This window comes from Nicotiana sylvestris, chromosome 10 (genome assembly GCF_000393655.2).
Source record: "Nicotiana sylvestris chromosome 10, ASM39365v2, whole genome shotgun sequence".
Taxonomy (NCBI): domain Eukaryota; kingdom Viridiplantae; phylum Streptophyta; class Magnoliopsida; order Solanales; family Solanaceae; genus Nicotiana; species Nicotiana sylvestris.
Genome location: NC_091066.1, coordinates 23,741,564 through 23,767,246, shown reverse-complemented (window position 1 = coordinate 23,767,246; position 25,683 = coordinate 23,741,564). Strand labels below are relative to the sequence as shown.

The window sequence follows — 25,683 nt, the reverse complement described above, 5'->3', positions numbered from 1 at the left end:
GTAAAAAAGGAGGTGTGACAGCTCTGGCGACTCCGCTGGGGAACGAACCCAGAATCTCTGGTTCAGGGTTCAAGAATTCGAGCTTAGAATAACTGTTATAGTTGGCTTGTTTTATTTGTTTTTTACATGTTGAGCCTAATATGCTAAATGCCACTTTTACCGCTTTGATATTGTTTGGACTGTATATAAATTGCTACGAAACCCTCCTCTCTCTGAGTCTTCTAAATCATCTAGGAAGTGTGCACTTCGTGTGACTTCTTTTCTGTTAGAGTCTTATCCCAATTTTAGAACGAGGTTCGGACAAGTTGCAAAGCCAGTGAAGCTTCTGTATTCCCGGTACGCTGCCCCCCTCGGCTCGAGCTGTCCGCTCGGGTAAGCCAGGTCTAGAACAATAAACCCAGGTTTTTAAACCTAGTATAACAAGCCTCATGTCGGATCCCTAGTAGGAACGTTTGTTTGCATCACATGCATTTGACCTTGGAGACTCAACACAGGGGTTGGGTCTGTCTAGGACAGGTGTACCCAAATGAAAAAGACCATCCTGATGCATCTTACGTGCTACTTGCACGTCTGTTTGTTTTGGCTTGCATGTTGACCGGCTTCTCGAACAGAGGAAGAAAATCAAAAAAAAAATCGAAAAAAAAATAAAAATAAAAATCAAAAAAATAATAATAATAATATAGGAGTGAGAGGTAGGTATTTAGAAAATTCTGAAACTCTGCCGAAATTCCGAAAAAAAAGAAGTCATCTCCAAATGAGCCAAAGTTTTCAACTACCATGTTTCCCATGTTCTGTCAAAACTGGCGAACTACGTGGGTCTGATTCTCACCGGATGTGAGATACGTAGGCAAACCTCATTGGTTCCGGCCCATAATTTTCAAAAAAAAAAAATCCAAAAATATTTTCCTTTACTTCCTCTCTAGAAAAGTCTTTTTTTAGACTCCAATTTTCAAAAAATTCAAAAAAAATAATATTTTCCATTACTTGCTTCTTTAGAAACTAATTGTTTATTTAAAAACAATATATACAAAAATATTTTCTTTTACTGCTTCTTTGGACCCTAATTGTTTTAAAATATATATATATATATATATATATATATATATATATATATATATATATACACAAAAATATTTTCTTTTAATTTCTTCCAAAAATGCAAAAATATTTGCATTCTTCTTTCAAAATTGAAAAGAAAATTCAAAATTCAAAAATATTTCATTTTTTTTAGATTCAAATTAAAATTCCAAAAATATTTTTCTTTCTTCTTTAGAAGTTTTTTCTATCGAAATTCCCAAAAAAAAAACAATAAAAGTCTAAATTAGAAAAAAAATCTTTCTTCTTTACAAGTCTTTCTTGCGGAAATTATTTACTTTATTTCTGGTCTTCCCGAACTACGCCAGTTTGATTCTCACCGGATGTGGGATACGTAGGCAACCCCCATCTAGTCCAACTTCATTTTTGTAAAAATAGCCCAAAAAGAACAATTTTTTTTTTGTTTTGATTGTAAATAAGTAAGGTGATGTCATTCTTGTCTAAAATAGTTGAATGTCCCCAAAAGGGCGCCGGAAGGCCGTTTTTGCAAGAACAGCCACCTTTAGTAGTTTTTTAAGGTTTTGGCCGTTTAGCAAACACAACATTAAAATCTTCTTCCCCGAAGTACTGAAAGGCCGTATTTGCAAAGCCGGATTTTTTATGAAATTTTTTTAAAAAAAATAGTGATAACCTTTTCTTGAGTCAAAATGAGTCATAACCTTTTAAATTAAATCACCCTAATAAATGCGTAGGATGAGCACAGATGAAAACGAACCCTTCGCAGCTCTTGAAGAGATCCGCTTATAGCTCCACATGTGGTGGAATGACCTAGGAAAAGGTAGTCGAGGAACTGTGATAAAAGCTTTGGGTGGTCTTGTCGGACTTTTGAACATCAAGCCAAGATGGGACGTGATTGAAGCCTTGATACCTTTTTGGGATCCGACTCGCAATGTGTTTCGCTTTTCTGATTTTGAGCTCACACCCACGCTAGAGGAAATTGCGGGTTACGCCGGCCTTAGCGGAAACTTTAGAAGTCGGTACCCGGTGTCACCGAGACCAGTATCTCCTCACAAGTTTCTGGATATGTTGAGTATTAGCCGGGATATTCAGGATGGGAATTTATCTGAAGGGTTTTGCACTTTCCAGTTCCTGTACCAACGCTATGGCAATCCCCAAGGTTTAGAAGCACCGAATACTGGTCTGACCCATGCCGGAAATAAAGATAAATGGGAGGCAAGATGGGGTTTGGTTTTTATAGTAGCATTCTTGGGTGTTATAATATGTCCGCAAAAAGACGACAACATAGAATTGGGCCTCGTGGGAATGGTTGATGTCGCAATCAAGAAAGCTAATAGCATTTTGGTTTCCCTGATCTTATCTGAGATTTACCGAGCTTTGACCATCTGTCGAGAAGGGGGAAAATTCTTCCAAGGCTGCAACTTACTACTACAATTGTGGATACTGGAACATCTCTGCCACCGTGTCGGGTATATGAACTACGACATGACCGGTTTGGATTGCATCGAAGAATTTGAAAGCCGAGTGGTGGGGGTTGAATTTCCAGAGGGTACCGAAGCTTGGTTTGCACACTTGAGTTCTTTAACTTTGGATAAAATTGAGTGGACGTTCGGATGGCTCCCTGCCACCGAAGTCGTATACATGTCAGCTAAAGTGTGCTACTTTCTCCTAATGGGCATCCGGAGCATCCAGCCATATACTCCTCACAGGGTTTTGCGCCAACTGGGAAGATTTCAAACCGTATCCCATGACGAAGATTTGAGTGTACATGTCGTCGAATTGGGCCCAAAGGCTGTATTTCCAGAAGGAAGAGTTTGCCAAGTTTGGAATGAGTGCAGATTTCTCGAACCCAAGACTATGGTGCGGGATCTAGCTAGAGGTGAGGTGGACCCCAATTATATGGTTTGGTTTGGCAAAAAGTTTCAAATTCCTCGAGAGCCTGAGAGACCTTCTAAGAGACCCCATGTCCAACAATTCATTTACGACTCGCAGGAACAGTGGGGCTGGTTGGCAAAAGAAGAAAGCTATAGGGCCAAGATAAGTAAATTAGAGGGACAAATTAGGGACCTCAAATTTGGCCACAGTATCCAAGCTGCCGCAGATGAAGAGGAAAAGAAAAAGCTAACTCAGGAACACGAAGCTCTCAAAGCTCAAATTCATAAAATGAGAATAGTTGCTAGAAACCTGGAAAGAAGCCGGGCAGATGAAATGCTTATAAGCGGTATGAGAAAGAAAGTACTTGAGTATCAAGATGACCTAGAAAAATCTGAGGCTAGTCTAGCAAAAGTCCGAGCACAATTGGCAGAGAATGCAGAAGGGCGGGCAGAGTTTGTGCGACAAATGAAAAGAAAATATGAGGGGACAATCGCCAATTTAAAGAGAAAGCTAACCACCCTTGAAAATGAGGCGGACAAACAGGCCAGGAATTTTAAAGCTGATAGGGAACATTGTTATGCTCTGATGGCCCAAATGGATGAAGATATGCAATAATTGCGGAATCAAAATCATCATGACACTCAAGTGTTGGAAGCTCGGAATCAGCAAATCGGGCGTTTACTTCAGGAAAAGGGTATTGTCCGAGAGAGGGTTAGAGCCATTGCCTACTATATCGTCATGAAATTCCACGCATGTGAGGATATGACTCAGACCACTTTCTTCGCTGCTGTAATGACATTTGTCCGCCAGATAATGAGTGATTTGGAGCGGCTTCAAGGGTATCTCGCACGTAGGCCCGTGAGACCAGATGATGTCCCACGGGCCCCAGGAGTCGAAGCATTGATGTATTCATGATTTTTCATTTGTTGAGTCTGTATTTTGGAAATTATTTTTGAGTCTGTTGGTAGTTTTTAAAATTCCAAGAAAATGAGTAGTTGGAAGTCTTTTGTAATAGAAAGTTTAGGAGTTTTATTAATGAAAATTTGAAAATTCCCAAAAATTGTTTCTTTATTTTTCGCATTTATTTTTCTTGAACTACGTAATGATCTGATTCACAAGGCATCGTGATACGTAGGCAATCCTCATCGGATTCGGTCACATTTTTGTAAATAACTCAAATAAGAGAGGGATGTGAAAAAGAGCGCCAAAGAAAAAACAAAAGAAAAACGAAAAAAAAAGCAAGGAAAGAGAGGAAAGAAAAGAGTGGAAAATAGGAATAAGAGGAGAAGTACAAAAGCCAAAAGTGGAAAGAAAAAGAAAATTAGGGAAAATAAGCAGAGCCGGGATGAAACATGCAACCGTTACGAAACATGTAGGAACACATTTAACTGTATAGGTGCATCACACCCCAACGTGCGATTACCTATGTGTTAATTGCTTCAAACTGACCTGTTTGTTGTTTACTGTTAAGTTTATGTTCTATAGTAAGGTGGTTGGTTTTGTGGTAGTCTGGCTTCACATTCATACTTCACAAGGTCAAAAGGAAGCATTGAAATGTCTTCGGAAATTCCTCTGCCAACAGTTCCTATTCCAGAGGATAGTCCGATCTCGACCATCCCAACTTCTGAGTCAGCAACTGCTGAGGAAAATAGAATTCTGCGTCTCCGCATGATGGAAATGTGGGACGCCTGGGCCAATGGAAAAGAACCACCAAGTGCGATCCCTGGATTCCCTGAGCTTTTTCCCAGGACAAGTGGGACCTCCAACATCCCCATCAGTTATCCAAATACCCCACTGGGATATCCTACCATTTCAGCCCACTTTGCTGGAACACCTTCTGAGTCTCGCCCCTAGGTGTTAGCTTCAGGTGCAGCTTCAAACATATTCACCGCTCCAGCTTGTTCAGCTATGGCACAACCTACTTTACCCAGGCCTAACTTCGATTCATCTTCTTTCACATTTCAAGCACCATCTTTCCCACTGGAACCTACCTAGTTTACTACCAATGCTTACCCTCAGCCGCCCCGGTACGAGTTTACCGCAGGGCAGGAAAAAGCCGAAAAACACCTGAACAAGAGGAAATTACCAGAAAGATGAGAAACATGGAGCAAAGTCTCAAAAATATACAGGGTCTGAGTGGGCAAAAGAACGTATCTTACGCTGACCTGTGCATGTTCCCGCACGTACATCTACCCTTGGGTTTCAAAACCCCAAAGTTTGAAAAATATGACGGGCATGGGGATCCCATTGCCCACCTCAAAAGGTACTGAAACCAGTTGCGGGGAGCGGGCGGAAAAGAAGAGCTTCTTATGGCCTACTTTGGAGAGACTTTGGTCGGCATTGCTTCTGAATGGTATATGGATCAGGATATATCTCGTTGGCATATCTGGGACGACTTGGCTCGGGATTTTGTCAGGCAGTTTCAATATAACATCGACATTGCCCCTGACAGTAATTCATTATCAAATCTAAAGAAGAAGTCCTCGGAGAGCTTTCGAGACTATGCTGTCAAATGGCGCGAACAAGCAGCCAGAGTCAAGCCTCCAATGGACGAAACAGAAATGGCCAGCGTCTTCCTTCAAGCCCAAGAGGCTGATTATTATCAAAACATGATGTCTGCAATGGTAAAGCCGTTTGCCGAAGCCATCAAAATCGGTGAAATGGTTGAGAATGGGTTGAAAACAGGGCGAATCTTGAGTCAGTCTGTTATAAGGGCTACCTCCCAAGCAATCCAAGGCAGGTCTGGAGGAGTAGCAAACCGAAAGAAGAAGGAAGAAGTAGCAATGGCAACTTCGAGTGTAAGAAAACCCCGTTCGGCCAGACTTCATTTCTCTGAAAGAACCCCACAACACTACTACCCCCATCAAGATGCGACCTATGCTATGGATCTTCAGCCATACGCAGTGATGAATGCACAACCATACGCTAGGCCACAACAACAATTTCACCAAAACCGAGCTCAATTTCCCAGAAATCAATTTCCTCACCGTAGCTAGGCCCTATAGCTAGGGTTGTGGCTCAACCCTAGTATGGGTAATTGATGGATCTTATATTTTAGGGCTAAATTGACTATGAGTGTTTGATATTTGGGTCAATTTCATGGTTAATTGTTGAATTAGTGGTTGCAAACACTAGTTTGTGTTTAGTTGACTAGGGATCTTCTTGAGAAAGAGAGCCTAAGTCTCTGAAATTGATCCAACAAGGAATTAGGGCATACTCAAGAGATTGATAGCCCCAATTATAGGGTTAAACCTTGAGAGAGTAACACACGACTTGAACCCTAAGTTGCTTGTGTAAATTTGCATACCCAGTTGGTCTTGAGAAAGTCAATTGGGCAAAATCACTTGAACCACCGAGAGGTGTAGAGTGGGTAAAGTAGTGCAATGGTTATATCATACTCCCCAATCATGTCAATTATGCCTTAGACTCAAGTACCCGTCAATTGACCACCTAGGCGGATGTCACTACCCTTGTTCCCTTTAAACCATTTAAATTACCCTTTTAGCTTTTCTCTTAGCTTATTCTAGTTGCAATTATAATTTGTAGTTTGATAAAAGTAGAATTATAAAGAAAACCCCCAAAAATGATTAGAAGTGTAATTTGGAACACTTACGCAATCCTAAGCTAAATAGACACTCAATTCCAATTCTAGCTCTATGTAGATATCGATCCCGACCCAAAATTGGGTAAATGCTGCTCCGACCCTCTCTCGCTACATAATTAGTAGTGCGGACCCTGGGACCACTCAACCTTTTGGCGCCGTTGTCGGGGAGCTAATGGTTTTGGCTATCTATTTAGTTAGTTGTGTGTATTGTTCTTCTTTCCTTCTTTGTTACTAACTTGTTTGTGTCACAACTCGGGTACCAAATGGCAGCGAACAACGGTAATGACCCTCTTGGAAACGTGATTGCGGGGAAGGAGGTAGATGACGACGGAGATGATGAGGTGCCTCTTGTACCTTAAGGACTGCGTATAGGCCACAATGCCAATGCTAATCCCAATGACAATGTTCCAGACCCTCCTCCGCCACCTCCAAGAGTGGCTCCCAGAGTGCTTCCAAACCAGGGCTATGCGAGTGCTATTGTTCCACCCTGAATTCGGGCGGGAAATTTTCAAATAACCAACGTGATGTTGACCTTAATTGAGCAGCGTAGGTATTTCATGGGCGCTGCGGATCAAAATGCCTACAAACATCTCAATGGGTTCGTGGATACATGTTGGGGAAGCAAGCAGACAAATGTGTCTAAGATGCTCTTAGGTTGAGACTCTTCCCATTCTCACTTCGAGGAAGGCATTAGATTGGCTCGAGAGACTTCCCAACTATTCCATCACAACTTGGGATGAGTTGGCGGATAAATTCATTGCTAAATTTTTCTCGCCGAGGCATATGGCGGTATTGCATAATGAGATATTGGCTTTCAAGCAAGAGCCCACAGAACTTTTGCATGAGATTTGGGAGCATTATAGAATAATGGTGAAAGAATTCCCCAACAATGATATGACCGAGGCTATGATACAACAAACCTTCTATCGGGCCATCAATACAACAAATCAATGCATAGTGAACCAACTTGTTGGAGGCAACTTTATGAAGCTGTCGTATGATGAGGCATGTGATATACTTGACAAGATGGCTGACACTTCTTCTACATGGCAAAGTAGAGCCAATGTGCCTCAAGATGACCCCACGGTTATTCATTTGCACAAGGAACTACATGATCACAGGCAAGCTATAGCTGAGCTTACAACTACTATGAACTAATTGGCAAAGGCACAGTTGCAACAAGTTCAAACTCCTTGCCAAGTGAATGTCATGGAGGGTGCTAATATGCTTGTAAACAAAAGAAGGCAAAGAAGGCAACAAAACCAAGGGATTTTTGAGCAATTTGATGATGACTGTGATGGATTTCAAAATGAAGGTTATGATGACCAAAGTAAAGAGGTTCAATGTGTAAACAAATATCAAGGCCAACGGGGTAACTCTTCCAACCAACAACAGTGGAGACCTCAAGGCAATTGGGGCAATCAATAACAAAACAGTGGCAATTGGGGCAATCAACAACAAAACAGTGGTAATTGGGGGAACAACAACCAAAACAACAACTGGGACAATCAGAACAACAATCAAGGCAACCAAAGGAATTGGAATGGTAATAACAACAATTGGGGTGGCAACAATAATCAAGGAGGATGGAACAATGGAAACCAAGGAAACCGGGGGCAAGGCTTTCAAAGGCCCCCAATGTACCAACAACCGAACAATCCAACCCCATTTCCATCTCAAGGTCCTAGTTCTTCGGGTAATGATATGGGTAGAATTGAAATAATGTTCGAGCAGATGATGAAGAAGAATGCGGATTCTGATGCACAGTTAGCTTCTCACAATACCTATATCCGAAACTTGGAGGTGCAATTAGGCCAAATCTCTCAGTCATTGAATACTCGCCCGAAGTGTGCTCTACCAAGTGATACGGTAGTGAACCCGAAGGGTGGGAACAATCATGTTATGGCAATTACAACAAGAAGTGGGAGGGCAGTGATGTGAATGCCTCTAAGCAAAAACAAGTCGTGGATGATGATGTTGAGTTGCAAGATGACGAAGTCCCTTTGGTAGTTGAAGATGTGGTTGATGAAAATATGAACAATGAAGTGAGGATTGATATTCAGGAAGTCGAGGTAGAAACTCAAAATGATGTGAACCCGTCTAGGAAACACATAATTGACATGCTAGAGCCGGTTGTGCCAAAAGCCAAGACTCCTTTGCCAAGGCTACCTCCACCTTATCCTCAAAGGCTCGCGAAGCAAAAGAATGATAATTAGTTTAAAAAGTTCATTGACATGATGAAGAGCTTATCTATTAATGTGCCTTTGGTGGAGGCACTTGAACAAATGCCGGGCTAGCAAAATTCATAAAAGACTTGGTCACAAAGAAGTGTTCTATGGATTGTGAAACTATAAAGATGACTCACCAAGTTAGTGCTATAGTGCATTCAATGGCCCCGAAGCTTGAAGATCCCGGTGCTTTCACCATTCCTTGCACCATTGGGAGTGCGGATTTTGCCAAGGCTCTATGTGATTTGGGAGCTAGTATCAATTTGATGTCCTACTCAGTTTTCAAAACTTTGGGTATTGGGAAACCTAGGTTGACTTCCATGAGGTTACAGATGTCGGATAGATCGATGAAGAGACCCTTGGGTATTATTGATGATGTGCTTGTTCGAGTGGACAAATTTATCTTGCCAGCTGATTTTGTGATCTTGAACTGCGAGGTGGACTACGAAGTTCCTATCATATTAGGCAGACCTTTCCTAGCTACGGGGAAGGCATTTGTAGATGTGGAAGCATGGGAACTCACCTTTTGGGTGGGTGATGAAAATGTGGTCTTTCATGTGTGCAAATCTATGAAGCAACCCAAAGGTACCGAGGTGTGCTCTTTTGTTGACCTTGTCACAACAGTGATAATTGATGACACCAGTGCAGTGATCAATGTGGAGGACCCATTGGAGGTCGTATTGTTGAATCTTGATGTCAATGCGGATGCAAACCGAGTGGAGTGCGTGAATACTTTACATGGAATGAGCTCTTATTCTTATGAGCCTAGGAGATTATCTTTGGATCTCGAGAATAGAAAGACTCCACCAACTAAACCTTCAATTGAGGAGCCTCCGATGTTGGAGTTGAAGCCACTTCCTCCATACCTTAGGTATGAGTTCTTAGGCTCAAATTCTACTTTGCCAGTTATTCTTTCTTCTTACCTTACTAACATCCAGGTTGATGCCACATTAGCGATGCTTCAAAAGCGGAAAAAGGCAATTGGATGGACTCTAGCTGATATTCGGGGAATAAGCCCCACATTATGTATGCATAAGATTATTTTGGAAGATGATGCAAAGCCGTCCTTGGAGAACCAAAGGAGGCTAAACGAGGCAATGCAAGAGGTTGTGAAAAAGGAGGTGATCAAGTGGTTAGATGCCGGGGTTGTGTACCCCATCTCTGATAGCTCTTGGACTTCACCGGTGCAATGTGTACCAAATAAGGGTGGCACTTCTTCATTTCAAATGATGTGATGATAACCTGCGTCGTGCCGCGACGCTAAATTAGGCGCTTCTTGGGAGGCAACCCATGTGTTCTTCTTCTTCTTGTTTCTTTGATTTTCTTCGTAGTATAGGATTGATTTTTGAGCTGACTGGTTGTGAGATGTTATAGGTTTGTGTTGATGCAGTACAAGATATAGTGGAAAAATGCACAGGTCTCTGAAGTTACCACTGCGGCTGCACTACATTCTGTGCAGACCGCACTGGTGAAGGGTAAAATTACCACCTCTCTAAAGTTGCCACTGCGGCCGCACTACATTTTGTGCGGTCCACGGTGGACCACTATAGCCGTAGTCTATTTTGTGCGGGCCACAGTCTATTGGTGCCTAAGCAAACTTGAACAAATAGTGTAATGCAGACCGCGGTCAATTTTATGCGGTCTGCACTGGTTGGTGAGAATGGCCCCTAGGGCTTTTCTATAAATAGTCCCTGAGGCCCTCCTTTTTAAACTTTTCGATCCTCTAATTTTAGACATCTAAAAAGCACTACATTTTGTACATTTTGTGCGGCCCACACTTTTCGATCCTACATTTTGTGCGGCCCGCACTACATTTTGTACGGCCCACACTGGGCTGTTTTCTGCAACATGTCTGCAACATTTTGATTCTGTTCTGCAACAATGTTTTTTAACTAAGGCTACTGATACTAACAAATTCACTTGATTGTGTTTGCAGACAATGGTTAAACAATGATGCAAAGGATCCAAATAACCTGGCAGAGGTGAATCTTCTCAGAGAGGGAAACAGAAAATGGTTAAACTCACTCCCCAAGCTAGGCAAAACATCAAAACCATGAGGAAGGCCATAAAAGCTGCTGACAGAGCCATTGACATGTCGGGGAGTGAGTACGAGCCCTCCCGGGAGATCTCTTCAGACTCAATCCCAAAATACATCCCTTATCCGGAGAGGCACAGACTGAGAGACACTTATCCCACTTCCCTCGCTGCCCAAGCATCAGTGAATATTTCTTCTGGGTCGTCTGAAGGCTCAGCGCAGGTAGTGGGGATGAATACTCCACCTCTCCCACAGCTTCATTATCTGGAGAGGGTGCCGTAATAGATGAGGAGGAAGTAGGGGGAGACGAAGAAGTAGGAGAAGGAGGTGAGCCTCAAGTGGGAGGCATTGCTAGAACTAGAAAACCTGAGTCTTGGGAGGACAGATTAGTGAGTGAGGTGGCATACCACAAATTTTGGGAGTGGTGGCCAGTGAGAAAGTTGATCCCGGAGAGGAGCTTCATAGATAGAGACTTGCTACCTTACAACCCCAATGTGAGGAGGCAGTTTATGATGAGAGTTGGATGGGAGCATTTTTTGGATGACTGTGTGGATGCCAACAAACACTTGGTCAAAGAATTCTACTGCAATGTAGCCCACATCAAAAAGGGCTCCAAAGTGACCAAGGTTCGGAATCTGAAAGTGTTATTCGACGGAAAGTCGATAAATGAATACCTTGGCTTCAATGAGGAGGACGAGACCTTGTATATGGTGAAGATGGAAATGGGCGAGGAGGTTCGTCCATGATTGGCACAATACATGGCAATCCCAGGTACCACCCCGGACTGGTTGACTGTTGGATTTAAGATCTTAAGAAGGAGTTTGAACTTTGAGGCACGGGGGTGGGAGACCTTTGTATGTAGCCAGTTGGATCCCACGACACATGATAACTCTCTTCCTCTCCACCGGGCTATGTTAGTGGCTTCTATCATGGCGGGGTACCCCATTAACATAGGAAATGTTATGTCACAGATTATTACCATTGTGGGTGCGGAGCATGACAGAAACTATCCATTTCCCAGTTTCCTCACGATGTACTTCCGGGACTTGAAAGTGGACAAGAGGCCCTTCGACATCAAAGTCAAGGCGAAATCCCCGTTTTCTTGGTACAACATATAGGGGGATGACAACCCCAAGAGCAAGAACTTCAAAGGTACAACTACTGCTCCAACTGGCCAGTTTGAACAGAGGTTGTGGTAGTGGCTCCTGCCGAGCCTACCTCTACTTCCACAGACATCCCTCCCGGTATTTCCATATCCACAGCCATTCCTGTCGGTCCATCCACCTTAGCGGACCCAGAGATTCCATCTTCCCGGGCTCATCCTATTACTGCCCACCGACTAAGCCAGACACTTCTGAGTATCAACAACTGGATGCAGACTGCCTCATCCAAGTTGTCCATCCTGACTACCACGGTAGAGGCTCAGTCGGCACCTCCAGTCCCACAAGTTTCCCAGTCGATAGAGGATGCTTTGAAAGAGATTTTAGACAACCAGAAGAAAATCCTCGACACTCAGAAGGTACTGACTGAGGCAGTTGATTCACATAGTAAGTCTCTCAAGGAGCTTGATCGGGAGCACAAGAAGCTGAGGAAGACATGGGCATCCAAAGAGTCCGTGAAGGTATTGAGAGCTAATGTTGATGGACTGAAGGCGGATTAAGAGCTAATGTTGAGAGCTAAAGACTTACTGCTCCAGGACCCAGTACCCGCAGCTCATTCCCAGCCAGAGCAGTCACAGAGGCCTCCCAAGAGGAAGATGATGATTCCTAGAGCGAATGATGCAGTCATCCAGTTGGCCGACCCATCGGAGGCTTCCTCCAGTCAGCCTCAAGATGCACTTCAGGAGCCTGTTTAGGTCCAGGCCCAGGTCCCAGCAGCAGCAGAGCAGCAGGCTACCGGGAACCAGTCTGAGGTTCCCGAGCACAATGAGGACCCTGGGACCACTCAGGAGCCTATGCAGACAGACAGGCCATATGGAGTCCTTATATCCTTTTTCCTATCTCTTTTTGGTGCTTTATTTAGACTAGTTGGCATTGGGGACAATGCCAACTTTCATTTAAGGGGGTAGGCCCTACCTGTTATTCATTCAGATGATTGTATATATATTTGATACATTTTTATGCTTTCTTGATTTTTCATCTTTGGTCTGTATATAATTTTGACATTTTGTTACATTTATCGTACTTTTATTTTACTTTGGGTCTGTATATAAAGTTATGTTTTATTGCACATATTCATCCCATCTATTGTATATTCAAATCCCCTCTTGTATATATTCATTCTATTTTTTGCAAATTTTTCATTCTTAGCTTCTTATTTGTGATTCGTAGCTTCTTGTTTTCAAAGTTTGCAATAAGCCTTTGGTTTTCTTAATGCCACGGTTCTTTCCAAAGGTGTAGTGTTGTGTGAACCGGGTGGATCTTTCCAATGATGGATGGCGTGACAACCTTCTTAAGGTTTTGAGTCCGTTTTTCTTTTTTGTTTTTAGTAGTTGGTAGTTAAGGGTACCTCAAGCAAAGCTTCACTTGGGCCTAGCACATTTGCATTTGATCTCATGGTCAAAAATAAATTGATGTGTTTAGGATGATGAAAGTCGTGACCTTGAGACTCTTGTGTTGACCGATAATCATCAAGTGATTTTTCGGGACCATTGTGTGCTCAAATCGTATCTAAGGTCGTTATGGGCCCCCGACTCTATGTCTTTAGCAATCCCTTAGCTTGTGCGGTGAGTAATTGAATTGCAAGTCCAACTCCAAGCCATTAGTCTAGAACTTGCCCTGAATGTTTGTTGAGGCGAAATCCTAAGTGAATTTTGACTTGAGACATGATTATAGGCTCTCCTTGATCCAAATGATAGTTTGAACAATTCCATAGCCTACCAATGATAAGATCCCTAGTCAACCCTCTTGAGCCTTTGACCTTTTTTTTCTTTCAAGAACCATGATATAAGCTTATGCCCATTCTAAAAGATACCCTCTCTTGGCACCCGATCTTTCCTTTAGCACATGGCAAAAGTATAAGTTTGGGGGGGAGAGACGAGGATTGCAACAAAGTGGTAAAAAGGCACAAAAAATAAAGAAAAGGAAAGGCAATGAAAAAAAAGAAAGAAAAGCAAAAATACAAAAAGAATGTCCAATGTGAAAAAGAATAAAAAGAGATTCAAGAAAAGCAAAGAATGAAAGGTGTGGAAAGTTGAAAAAGGAGACAAGGTTTGAAATGCATAAGAAAGAGTAACAGTGTGTCTCTCTAACCCCTTAAAAAGAAGTGAAATGACTCAAAGAGTCAAGTGAATGTGTGTCAAATGAATCAATAGAAGTGCTTAAGGGAAGATGGAACCTACTTAGACCAAAACATTCCCTACCTTGAACCAAAAGCCTTCACAATGCTTCCACAAAAGCCCTATATGATCTTGAGTTGAATGAAGCTTACATTAGTGGATACTCACATAAGGGACAAGCATATGGTACTTAGAGCCGGACTTGTGACTTTTTTCTTGAGAGAGATGAGTGAATTTCCATTAACCGCGTTTTATGTGCCACTATTCTAAAGGTGAGGTTTGCTTAGGGAGAGTTGAGGATGTGTGAGTTTGGGTTCCACAATGACCAAAGTAATTGAAAGAGTTCTTTGATATGTTGAGTCAACCCTTGATGCTCTTGTGTCGCACTTAACCCATGGTGTTTCAATGAGTAAATGTTATTAATGATTCATTTGTATTGAGGGCAATTGTTAGTCCCAATTGATGCTAGTTGAGGTTGCTTTAGGACAACCGAAAACTTCTTGGATTTTCCCTTAAGGGGTGGGTCTTATTTTGTTTGCTCGAGGACAAAAATAAGCTTAAGCTTGGGGGAGTTGATAACTAGGGATTTTGATGCATTCTATACTCCTTCTTGCTTATGCTTTGGTTAGAAATTCACACAAAATAGTCCCGAAAGGCTCACAAGTTGTGCTTGATTGCCGGTTTGCTCAACAAAGTGACAAAATGTCAATAATCAGCTCAAAGGAGTGAAACTTGCACAAGTGCCAAAGACAAGACAAGCTCAGGCAAAACAGGCCCAGTGCGGCCGCACACCACTTTGTGCGGTCCGCACTAGGAGATTCAGAGAGCATGATTTCCAGGCTAAGAGGCAGTGGCGGCCGCACTGAAGGCCATGCGGCCGCACTACCATTTTGTGCGGTCTGCAGAGCTAAGAATCAGAGAAGTGTCAAGTTAGAACTTTCAAGCCAATGCGGTCCGCAGTCCATTTTGTGCGGACCGCACTAGAAGCCTCCGCAGCCGCAGTCCATTCTGTGAGGTCCGCGGAGCCCGAGTTCAGAGAACCAGATCTTCAAGTTCAGAGCCCTAGTGCGGCCGCACACCATTTTGTGCGGTCCGCACTAACCCCGCAGGGGCATTTTTGTCCAAATTTTTCAGCTTAGTATAAATAGATTCTTTTCCCATTTTTAGGGTATCAGATAGTTTTTAGAAGCAGCTACGCTCGTGGGAACGACTTTTGTAGCCATTTTGGGAAATTTTATCTACTTTGCAACATTGAATCTTTATTTTTATCTTAGTAATTAATTAATATGAGTTTATCTTCATCTATTTCTTATTTTTCTTCTTTGAATATGAGTAGCTAGACCCCATAGCTAGGGTTGTGGTCAACCCTAGTGTGGGTAATTGATGGGTCTTGTATTTTAGGGCTAAATTGACTATGGGTGTTTGATATTTGGCTAAATTTCATGGTTAATTGCTGAATTAGTGGTTGCAAACACTAGTTTGTGTTTAGTTGACTAGAGCTCTTCTTGAGAAGGAGAGCCTAAGTCTCTGAAATTGATCCAACAAGGAATTGGGGCGTACTTAAGAGATTTATAGCCCCAATTAAAGGGTTAAACCTCGAGAGAGTAATACACGACTTGAATCCTAAGTTGCTTGTGTAAATTTGCATACCCAGTTGGTCTTGAGAAAGTCAATTGAGCAAAATCACTTTCACCACCGAGAGGTGTAGAGTGGGTAAAGTAGTGCAACAGTTATATCATACTCCCCAATCATGTCAATTGTTCCTTAGACTCAAGTACCCGTCAATTGACCACCTAGGCAGATGTCACTACCCTTGTTCCCTTTAAACCATTTAAATTACCCTTGTAGCTTATCTCTTAGCGTAATCTAGTTGCAATTATAATTTGTAGTTTGACAAAAGTAGAATTATAAAGAAAACCCCCAAAAATGATTAGAAGTGTAATTTGGAACACTTACGCAATCCTAAGCTAAATAGAAACTCAATTCCAATTCTAGCTCTCTGTGGATATCGATCCCGACCCAAAATCGGGTAAAAGCTACTCCGACCCTCTCTCGCTACATAATTAGTAGTGTGGAGTAGGTTGTGATCAATAGACATACCCATAAGGGGCTCCGAGTTGGTCGTCCTCGACCTTGATCTTTGATTGGTACCTGTTGTGGATGTCGACCCAAGTTACCGACTCTACCAGATTTTGTTTTAGTTGCTGTGAAACCAAAGAACTTCGAGGGTTAAGCCCCCAAGTGAATGCATGAACATCCCAATCATCTCAACCAGAGGTAGGTCCATTTGTTCCAACTACAACCTCAACACGAACTCCCTGAGCATCTCGTTGTCTCTTTGTTTAACCTTGAAAAGGTCCGACTTTCTGGCCTCGACTTTGATGGCCCCGGCATGGGCCTTCACGAAAGCATATGCAAGCATAGCAAACAAGTCAATGGAATTTGGGGGTAAGTTGTGATGCCATATCATTTCACCTTTGGACAAAGTCTCCCCAAACTTCTTCAGTAACACCAACTCGATTTTGTCATCTTCCAAGTTGTACCCTTTGATTGCGCACGTATAGGAGGTCACATGCTTATTCGGATCCGTGGTTCCGTTATATTTTGGGATATAGGGCATAGAAAATCTCTTTGGGTTTGCCTTCGGTGCCGCGCTCAGAGGAAAAGGCTTCTAGATAAATTTCTTAGAATTCGGCCCTTTCAATATCAGGGGTGCTCCCGGAATTTGATCGACCTTGGAATTATATGTTTCCACCTTCTTGTCATTGGCCTCAATTTTCTTCTCGCCTGACTCCACCCGCTTCATTAATGCTTCAAGAATTTTCATTATTTGGGGATTGACCCCAGGCTCAGCGTCACCTAATCTCTCGTTGATATGTTCGTTTCTTCAGATGTTTTCCCGGGATTGTTCGGGCTAAACCTTACTAGGGGCGTGGCTTTGATTTTGTAGCTGCATTATTGCCTCTTGTTGAGCCTGCAACATTTCGAAGATTAACCGAAGGATTACCCCATCGCATTCTCCTTAGGGCGCTTCTCGAGCTGTTGGTCGGGGTCCCCTGCGAATGCTGTTTTGGGGATCAGTTGGCAGATTGACGTCGATGACCACTTGTGAGTTAGCATCCACTAGATCGACAATTGGGACTCCGTTGGAATCAGCAGCAGGAACTTCGTTGCTAGGCACCGGATTATTATTTTCGCCATGATGGCAAGACTCATTGATAACGTTCAAGTGGACATACTGAGAATTTGATTTTTTTTAAAGCTGACCTGAAATTAAGACTTTAAATAACAAGCGTAAAATAGAGTGTGTTATGGAGATTTGTATCAAATCACCACTATTACCCTTAGCTCCACGGTGGGTGCCAAATTGTTTACCCTTAAATATGATAACAATTAAAGTTTTACCCGATTTTAAGGATACGTGGATTGATTCAACAAAAATAATCAAGAATATTAGATAAACGAGTTAAATACAAAATGAATGACAAAACCAATTGTAATGTTACGGCCTAACTCGAACTTAGGTTGAACAGTAGTTTTGCTCTCGATCGGACCCTTGTTTCAAACACAATTGTGAATGAAGAACAAACAGTTAAGTAAGAACTTTTGCAATAGCTAGAAAGCAGAGAATGAATTTGTATATTGCCTTGATTTTTGTGTTACAATATGTGTCTTAAAAGAAAAAATTCCCGTTTTATGTATTAAGAGAGTTTCATCCCTAGTACATGTCTAAAAAAAATAAAAATCTTCTTTTATTGTTAATTACCGATTCGTAACCGATATCGAGCTAGATTCACGCCATGATATCTGGTCAGGTACGAATATCATGATCCTTTTTCCATCATGTGTAATCATTTACCGTGTTTTCCGAGGTTTTAGAACTCGTTCTGAGTCCGAGGAGCGTCGCTTTATCACGCCTGATGATGAACACATCGTTCTTCTTTCATAGGTTTCAATATAAAAGGTTCCTGGCCTCGATTTCAGTCTCGTGCGTCCATGCCCTTCTTCCGTTTTCTTCATCGGGAAATCAGAGTATGCCTTATCCCCGATTTTACCCATATACAAAAGTTACTTTTCTTTTGTTTGTAACAGGAAAGTCATTCAACTATTCATATTGCACAAATGATCACTCAACTGGAATAATCAAACTTTTCGGTAAAAAAACATGGTGTGGCACTCCATATGGACTTTTTATATGTTTGGACCAAGTAAAGTAATTTATAGTAAAACAAAACATGGAAAATCCGCCCATACACCTGACCAGTTAAAAATAAAAATTCTCCACTTGATAAAACTAAACGTTAAAATGCATCCATGTTGCAAATGCATCTCTCTTCTTATATATATACATATACACACACACACACACTAGCTTCTGGGCATGCGCATTGCGCGTGCATCCCATATCAATGAGTATAAAAATTCTAAAATAACAACTAAAGAAAAAAGTGAAAGTTTTGAAAATGATGAATGTCAATCATATTTAATAAAGGTATCATTCCCTTCCCACATAAATCATCTGATATCTTACTTTAATTTCTTACACTTTGTACTTACTTTAGAAGCTCACGAAGATATTTGCTTAGTAGCGTAGATGTCACGACCCTAAACCCTGACCTGGTCGTGATAGTGCCTCTCGTGAAGACAAGGCCAACCGACACTTCCCATTTCAATTTTAAGCAATTAAATAATAAGATTCAAGTCTAAAACATGATAAAATAACCCAAGGTTTAAGCAGTCAACAGTACAATTATGCGGAGGAACAACCCAACACAGCCTGATACCGGGGTGTCACTAGTCATGAGCATCTACCAATCCTAATACAAGTCTAAAAATTCTATAAGCTATTACAAAATGTATGATAAGAGTTAGAATGATAAAGGGGTAGAAACACGGGACTGCGGACGCCAAACAGCTACCTCGTGGACTCCGAAATCTGCCGGGAGCTCTCAACTCGCACTAGCAGGATCCGCAACGCCTGAATCTGCACATGGGGTGCAGGGAGTAAAGTGAGTACTCCAACTCAGTGAGTAATAATCATAAATAAATATTGAAAGCAAGAAATCACGTAAGGCACATTGCATACTATAATGAAGTAATAAAACCATTAAAACAATGAATCAGTAAAGATACGAATAATCATATAAGTTCAGTTTAAACTTCAGGAAATACCTTTTCAACAATTAAACAGATAAATGATAGACAAATAAGACAGATAAGCACATAAAGGTTTTTGCCCCTCGGGCACAATGTCAACAATCCCAGCCCCTCGGGCTATCTCTCGCATCACAATGGGTACCCGCGTTCACTGGGGGTGTGCAGACTCCTGGAGGGGCCCCTTTTGGCCCAAGCGCAATATCAAGCCATCTCGTGGCATCATCACTAGGCCCTCAGCCTCATATAAACAAGTCACTCGTGGCATACACATCTCAGGCCCTCGGCCTCATAATTCTAATCAGTGTTTCCTCACAAATAGGCCCTCGACCTTACTAAGTCAAAATCCTCGCAAGCCACTCGTGAAATAGTAAAATATGATTCTCAGCCCAAAATATCATTTAAAAGATCATTTAAGTGTTAAAATAGAGTAAACATGGCTGAGTTATGAAAATAGTAGAATATAGCATGACTGAGCTCAAGTATAAAGTCAAAATAGTAAGAAAATATCAATAAAATCCCCTAAGGGTTCAAATAGTTGGAACAAGGCCCAAATATGGAGTTCAGCCCAAAACATGATGTTCACGAATAGATTTCAGTCAAATACACGGTAAAATAGTCATTTGGGACGGACTAAGTCACAATCCCCAACAGTGCATGACCCCACACTCGTCATCAAGCGTGTGTGTCACCTTAATATAGCACAACGATGTGCAAATCCGGGGTTTCATACCCTCAGAACATCATTTATAATCATTACTCACCTCAATCCGGTTAAATCTCTAGCCCACGACGCCTTTGCCCCTCGAATTGGCCTCCACTCGCGTCGAATCTATCCAAAATCAGAATCACGGCGTCAAAATATGCTAAGGAAACGAAGCCCAAGCAAAAATAATCAATTTACAACACAAATCCCGAAATTTCCAAAACCCGACCCCAGGGCCCACGTCATGGAATTTGATAATTTTTACATCAATAGATTCCTTATCTCCCCACGATTTCATACATATCAAAAGTTTTGAATTCCGACCTCAAATGGTCCTTCAAATCCTCAATCAAAGGTCTAAGTTTCCAAGCCCTAGTTTCCCCAAACTTTGATCCTTAAATTCCATAAATTACAAGCCTAATCCGTAAAATAATACCATAGAAACGAGTTTTAGGTCCAAAATCCTTACCTCAATGAAGTTCCCTTGAAAACCCTCTTCAAAATCGTCCAAAAAGTTCCAAAGCCGAATTAAAATGGTGAAATAGCTCAAAAATCGCGAAGGACACAATTTATACCTTCTGGACCAGGAATTTTCCCATCTGCGGCCATATACCCGCTTCTGCGGTATCGCATTTGCGGTCCTTGAACCGCTTCTACAAAAGTCACTTAAAATGCCGAACTCCGCATCTGCGATGAAATATCCGCACCTGCGCCTTCGAAAATGCGGTCCCACAACCACTTCTGCGGTTCCTGCCAACCTCACCAGCTTCCGCTTCTGCGACCCCTCTTCCGCATCGCACCTACGGTCCCCAAAACACAGGTATGAAAATACCAGAAGCAGACAAAAATCTGCAACTTCACAAAATCTCAAACTTCTCCGTCAACCATCCGAAATCACCCCGAGGCCCCCGGGACCTCAATAAAAAGCATAAACATATCCTATAACCTTATTAAAACTTGTACCAGTCTTCAAAACACCTCAAACAACACTGAATCAACCAAAACACATCGGATTCAAGCCTAAGTTTCCAACATCTTCCGAATTCCGCTTTTGATAAAAAACCCAACTAAACTATGTCCGAATGACCTAAAATTTAGCACGCACATCCCAAATGACACAATGAAACTATTGCAACTCCCGGAATTCCATTCCGACCCCTACATTAAAATCTCACCTATCAACCAGAAAACGCCAAAAATCCAATTTCGCCAATTCAGGCCTAAATCTACTTCGGACCTCTAAAACACATTCTGATCATGCTCCTAAGTCCCAAATCACCTCTCGAAGCTATCCGAACCATCAGAACTCACATCCGAGCCCTCTAACATATAAGTCAACATCCGATTAACTTTTCCAACTTAAGCTTCCTCAAAAGAGACTAAGTGTCTCAAACCTTCTCAAAACCTTTCCGAACCTGAGCCAACCAACCCGATCACATATAGAACCAATAGACAAAGCAATAAGAAGCAGAAATAGGGGAAACGGAGTGGTAACTCATGAGACTACTAGCTGGGTCGTCACATCAGAAAAAGTAAATGTGTTGATTTGTATTCTCATTGTGCATAAAAGTGATTCATTCATTCAATGACATTTACACTAAACTAAGGAAACAACTGGAAAAGAAAGCTTGAGCATCGCAAGCTTGCATAGTTCTAAGGAGATGGATTGCTATCTCTAAAAGCAGGAATATCTCAGTTATAACAAAAAACAATATCTTTAAACTTCTTTATAGATAAAATGTCAATTCCGACAAACAAATTGCTTAGTCCAAATTGTCCACAAATTGTAGGCAACTATATTCGAGAGCTCGTCTGAAATTTGATATACCAACTACCAAGTCTCCCACCCTTAATTTGGTTGCTTCATAAGTCTTGTTCATTAGTACACATATATAGATGAAGATTGAAGAGATGGGCAAAGCTTCATTGATCGTATACATCAATTGTTGTCTCCTCTCCTCATTTTCAATGATCCTTCCATCATAGCTAAGCGTCATGACCATCACTCCCTTAATTTACAGTCTAGCTTCGTTCTCTTAAAGTCTATTTTTCTAGCTTTATGAGATGCAAAATCTAAGCTTTTCGATAGTGAAAGCTTTTCTTTTGTCATCCCTCTACTGTTTTGTTTGATTTCTTGGAGATATTTTAATCATCCTTGTTAAATCTACAAATAATATGAGCTTTCTTTTCTATATTTTTAATTCCTCTTTTTCCCAGTGTAGAAGAAACTAAGAAACAATGAATAAAAATGATGATGGTAGCAGCTATTGATGATAAATAAATAGTTAATAGGGCCTTAAAAGATCAGGGCCTAAAGCGGTTGCTTCAGCTGCTTAGCCCTTCAACCGGCACTACGGCGAACACATTCACTTCAATCCTTTAGTGTTTAAAAGTCGAGTGACAACGTGAGGAAAAGGGGTGGAGAAGCAGTATATGGATGCCCATCGTTCAAAATTACATGAGAACGATCCAAGAATCACAACCTGAAATGTAAGACCTTATGTATGCTCAAGATTATCTAAATGATGAGTAGAAGTTCAATATAACTGATAGGCTCATCCTGTTGTGCTTAGTGAAGTATGAATACACATAGGATCTCCAATTGTTTAAGACGGATTAGGTATCTATATAAGTGTCTTCAAGAATTCTAAGCGTCCAAAACTAAAATGTTCCTAATTAATGCTAGCTGTTTTTACTTATTGTGAGTAGAAGGAGATAAAAAATAAATCTTTTTGTCTTCCTTTTAATTGTATTACTATTAACCAAACGTTTATTATTGTGGGAACTAAGCTAAAATAAACAAAGAGGTAAATAGATCATCCATTTTTTTTTAACTAACCAATAAATAGTTATTACTGTATGCGGCTAAAATCGGAAAGACCAATTTCACGATCGACGAGGCATTACGCAATTTCACTTCGAAGGGCCCGGAGAATAGCTCGGGGTTCGAAGTCTTCGAGGGTTCTTCGTGCCCGGTGTCGGGGCAGAACGAACCGGTGGCTATCATAAGTAAGCGGGAAGTTCCCTAGGACCAGTATTTTTTTTACAATTCCTGCACAAACAGTAACAGCCTGCACCAAACTGATTGAGTGGTTGTACCGGCTACTTTATGTAATAATTATGCATGTGTCATATTGGGATTTTACTCTCATGTATAAAGGGGACCCTTGTCATTTTTGAAAAGACACAACATACCAGAGATACGCTCACAACATTCAATACAAGAACATTCTCTCTAACTTAAACATACTATCTTGATTCTACTACTTACATTTATTGCTTATATTCTTTGTGTTATATTTATTGTTCTTCATTTATTGCTCATTATTGGCCATAAAAAGCCTCTATCAAAGTTATCATAACTGTTAATCCTCCATCAACTGCCCTTAGCCGGGCATCCAACACTACCGCGAGGCCCCGATTTCCAGCCATTCGATTTGATTATTACACTGTCTACAAGCTATTATCTTATTTTTTATCTTTCACTTAGCATCTATTGCCTAACAACTAGCATAAAAATAGATCATATATTTTTAGAACCATAAAATCAAATCTAATTGTTATTACCATTTTCAAGGTAAATAGTTTAGCGCCCACCGTGGGGCTAAGAATAATAGTGATTGTTTTATTGCTAGTTTACTACATAACGCAAGTTATCTTTCACACTTTTTCTTGTCCAAGAATCTTTGATTTCAGGTCAAAATGTCTGACTCAGTTAGCGCACATGACGACAATGGTCTAGAAGACCATAGAGAGTATGGTGCAGCTGTTCCAAGTAATGGTGTACCACCACAAAACCCTGAGGTTGCACCAGAACTGATTCACATTGATATGGTATCACACAACACTCAACACATTGGCGTAAGTTCCCACACAAGAGTATACGCTGAGAAAATCAACAAGACATTCGGAAAAACCTCAACCGGGAAGAAAGAGAGGCAAACAGGGGAAGCAAAATGGGAAAACCTTAGCACTTCGTTCATATGATTATCGGGGGAATCGATGTTCCCCAGGGGCCTGTGATCAAGCAGATAAAGGTTTCTGCGGCAACGCAAGGGCAAACCGGGGCCGCGTATCTGAGGACACCCTCGCGTTCAGTGAAGAAGACTTCGAGACTCTGTCTCAACCACACAACGATGCGCTAGTTATCTCATTTCTCTTAATAACATCCAAATTAAACGTGTACTCGTGGATCCAGTTAGCTCAGCCAACGTAATTAGATCGACGGTGGTAGAACATCTCGGATTACTCAATCAGGTCATACCTACCTCCCAAATTCTCAACGGCTTCAATATGGCCGACGAAGCAATAGAAGGAGAGATCACCCTCCCGGTTAACATATCTGATGCAGTTCAAGATACCAGATTCCACATCATTAAAGGTGACGCGAGGTACAATGCTTTGCTCGGTAGGCCATGGATACATAACATGAAGGTGGTACCATCGACCCTGCATCAAATGATGAAGTTTCAAATAAAGGACGGAATAAAGACAGTGTATGGAGAGCAATATGTGGCGAAGGAAATGTTCGCAGTCCATGAAGAGGTACCGAATTCTGCACACTCCACCTCGGAAGAGTTGGAAAGCCAACAAACCCCCGAGGATGATGAAGAGGATTTCCTCGCTCCTAGAACCTTCATTGCCCCCGAAGAATCGGATGCAACAAAGTCGACTATTGAAGAACTGGAGCAAGCCGTATTGATCAAGAATCTCCCAGATCCGAAGGTATACCTAGGGACGGGATTAACCCCCAAACTCAGGAAAAAACTCATTCAATTCCTTATTAAAAACATCAATTGCTTTGCTTGGTCCCATTTAGACATGACATGGATCCCACCAGAGATAACTACCCATCGACTAAGTGTCGACCCCAGGTACAAATTGGTAAAGCAAAAAAGGAGACCCCAGTCCGAGATAAAGCATGCATTTATCAAAGACAAGGTAACGAAGCTCCTCAAGATAGGGTTTGTTAGGGAAGTAAAATATCCCGAATGGCTGGCCAATGTGGTGGTAGTTCCCAAAAAGGGGAATAAACTAAGAATGTACGTAGATTATAAACATCTAAACAGGGCGTGCCCAAAGGACTCATTCCCACTGCCCAACATTGACTGTTTGATCAATGTCACAGTCGGCCATGAAACCCTCACTTTTCTCGATGCCTGTTCGGGGTATAATCAAATTCAGATGAACCCCGAGGATAGAGAAAAGACTTTGTTCATCACAAAGTACGGTACGTACTGTTACAATGTAATGCCCTTCGGGCTAAAAAATGCAAGGGCCACATACTAACGCTTAGTTAATAAGATGTTCGAACATCAAATAGGCAAGTCCATGGAAGTTTATATTGATGACATGCTAGTTAAGTCCATGTGCGCAGAGGACCATTTGATTCATTTGCAGGAAACATTGACATCCTCAGAAGTTACAATATGAAACTCAATCTCGAGAAGTGCACCTTTCGGGGTAGGATCAGGCAAATTCTTAGGTTTCATGGTATCGAACAGAGGAATCGAGATCAACCCTAACAAAATCAAAGTCATCGAAGAAATTACGGTGGTAAATAACGTAAAGGCCATGCAATGGCTGACCAAGCGGATAGCAGCCTTGGGCCAGTTCATATCAAGGTCGTCGGATAGAAGTCACCATTTCTTCTCCTTGCTCAAAAAGAAAAACAACTTTGAATGGACTCTGGAATGCCAACGCGCTTTAGAGGAGTTGAAGCGATACCTGACAAGCCCGCCTTTGCTCTAC

General features: G+C 41.6%; 1 protein-coding gene across 1 annotated transcript; it reads left to right on the top strand.

Moving 5' to 3' along the window:
• Nucleotides 1-24,225: 24,225 nt before the first annotated feature.
• On the top strand, nt 24,226-25,365 carry LOC138879096 (uncharacterized). Its single transcript, XM_070158672.1, has 2 exons — nt 24,226-25,162; nt 25,256-25,365. The coding sequence occupies exons 1-2, from the start codon at nt 24,226-24,228 to the stop codon at nt 25,363-25,365; spliced, it is 1,047 nt and encodes a 348-aa protein (XP_070014773.1).
• The last annotated feature ends 318 nt before the right edge of the window (nt 25,366-25,683 follow it).

Coding starts and splice junctions, on each gene's coding strand:
- LOC138879096 (XM_070158672.1), top strand. CDS start 24,226: ATGGCCGACGAAGCAATAGAAGGAGAGATCACCCTCCCGGTTAACATA. Junction 25,163..25,255: donor TTTGTTCATCACAAAGTACG/GTACGTACTGTT, acceptor AACATCAAATAG/GCAAGTCCATGGAAGTTTAT.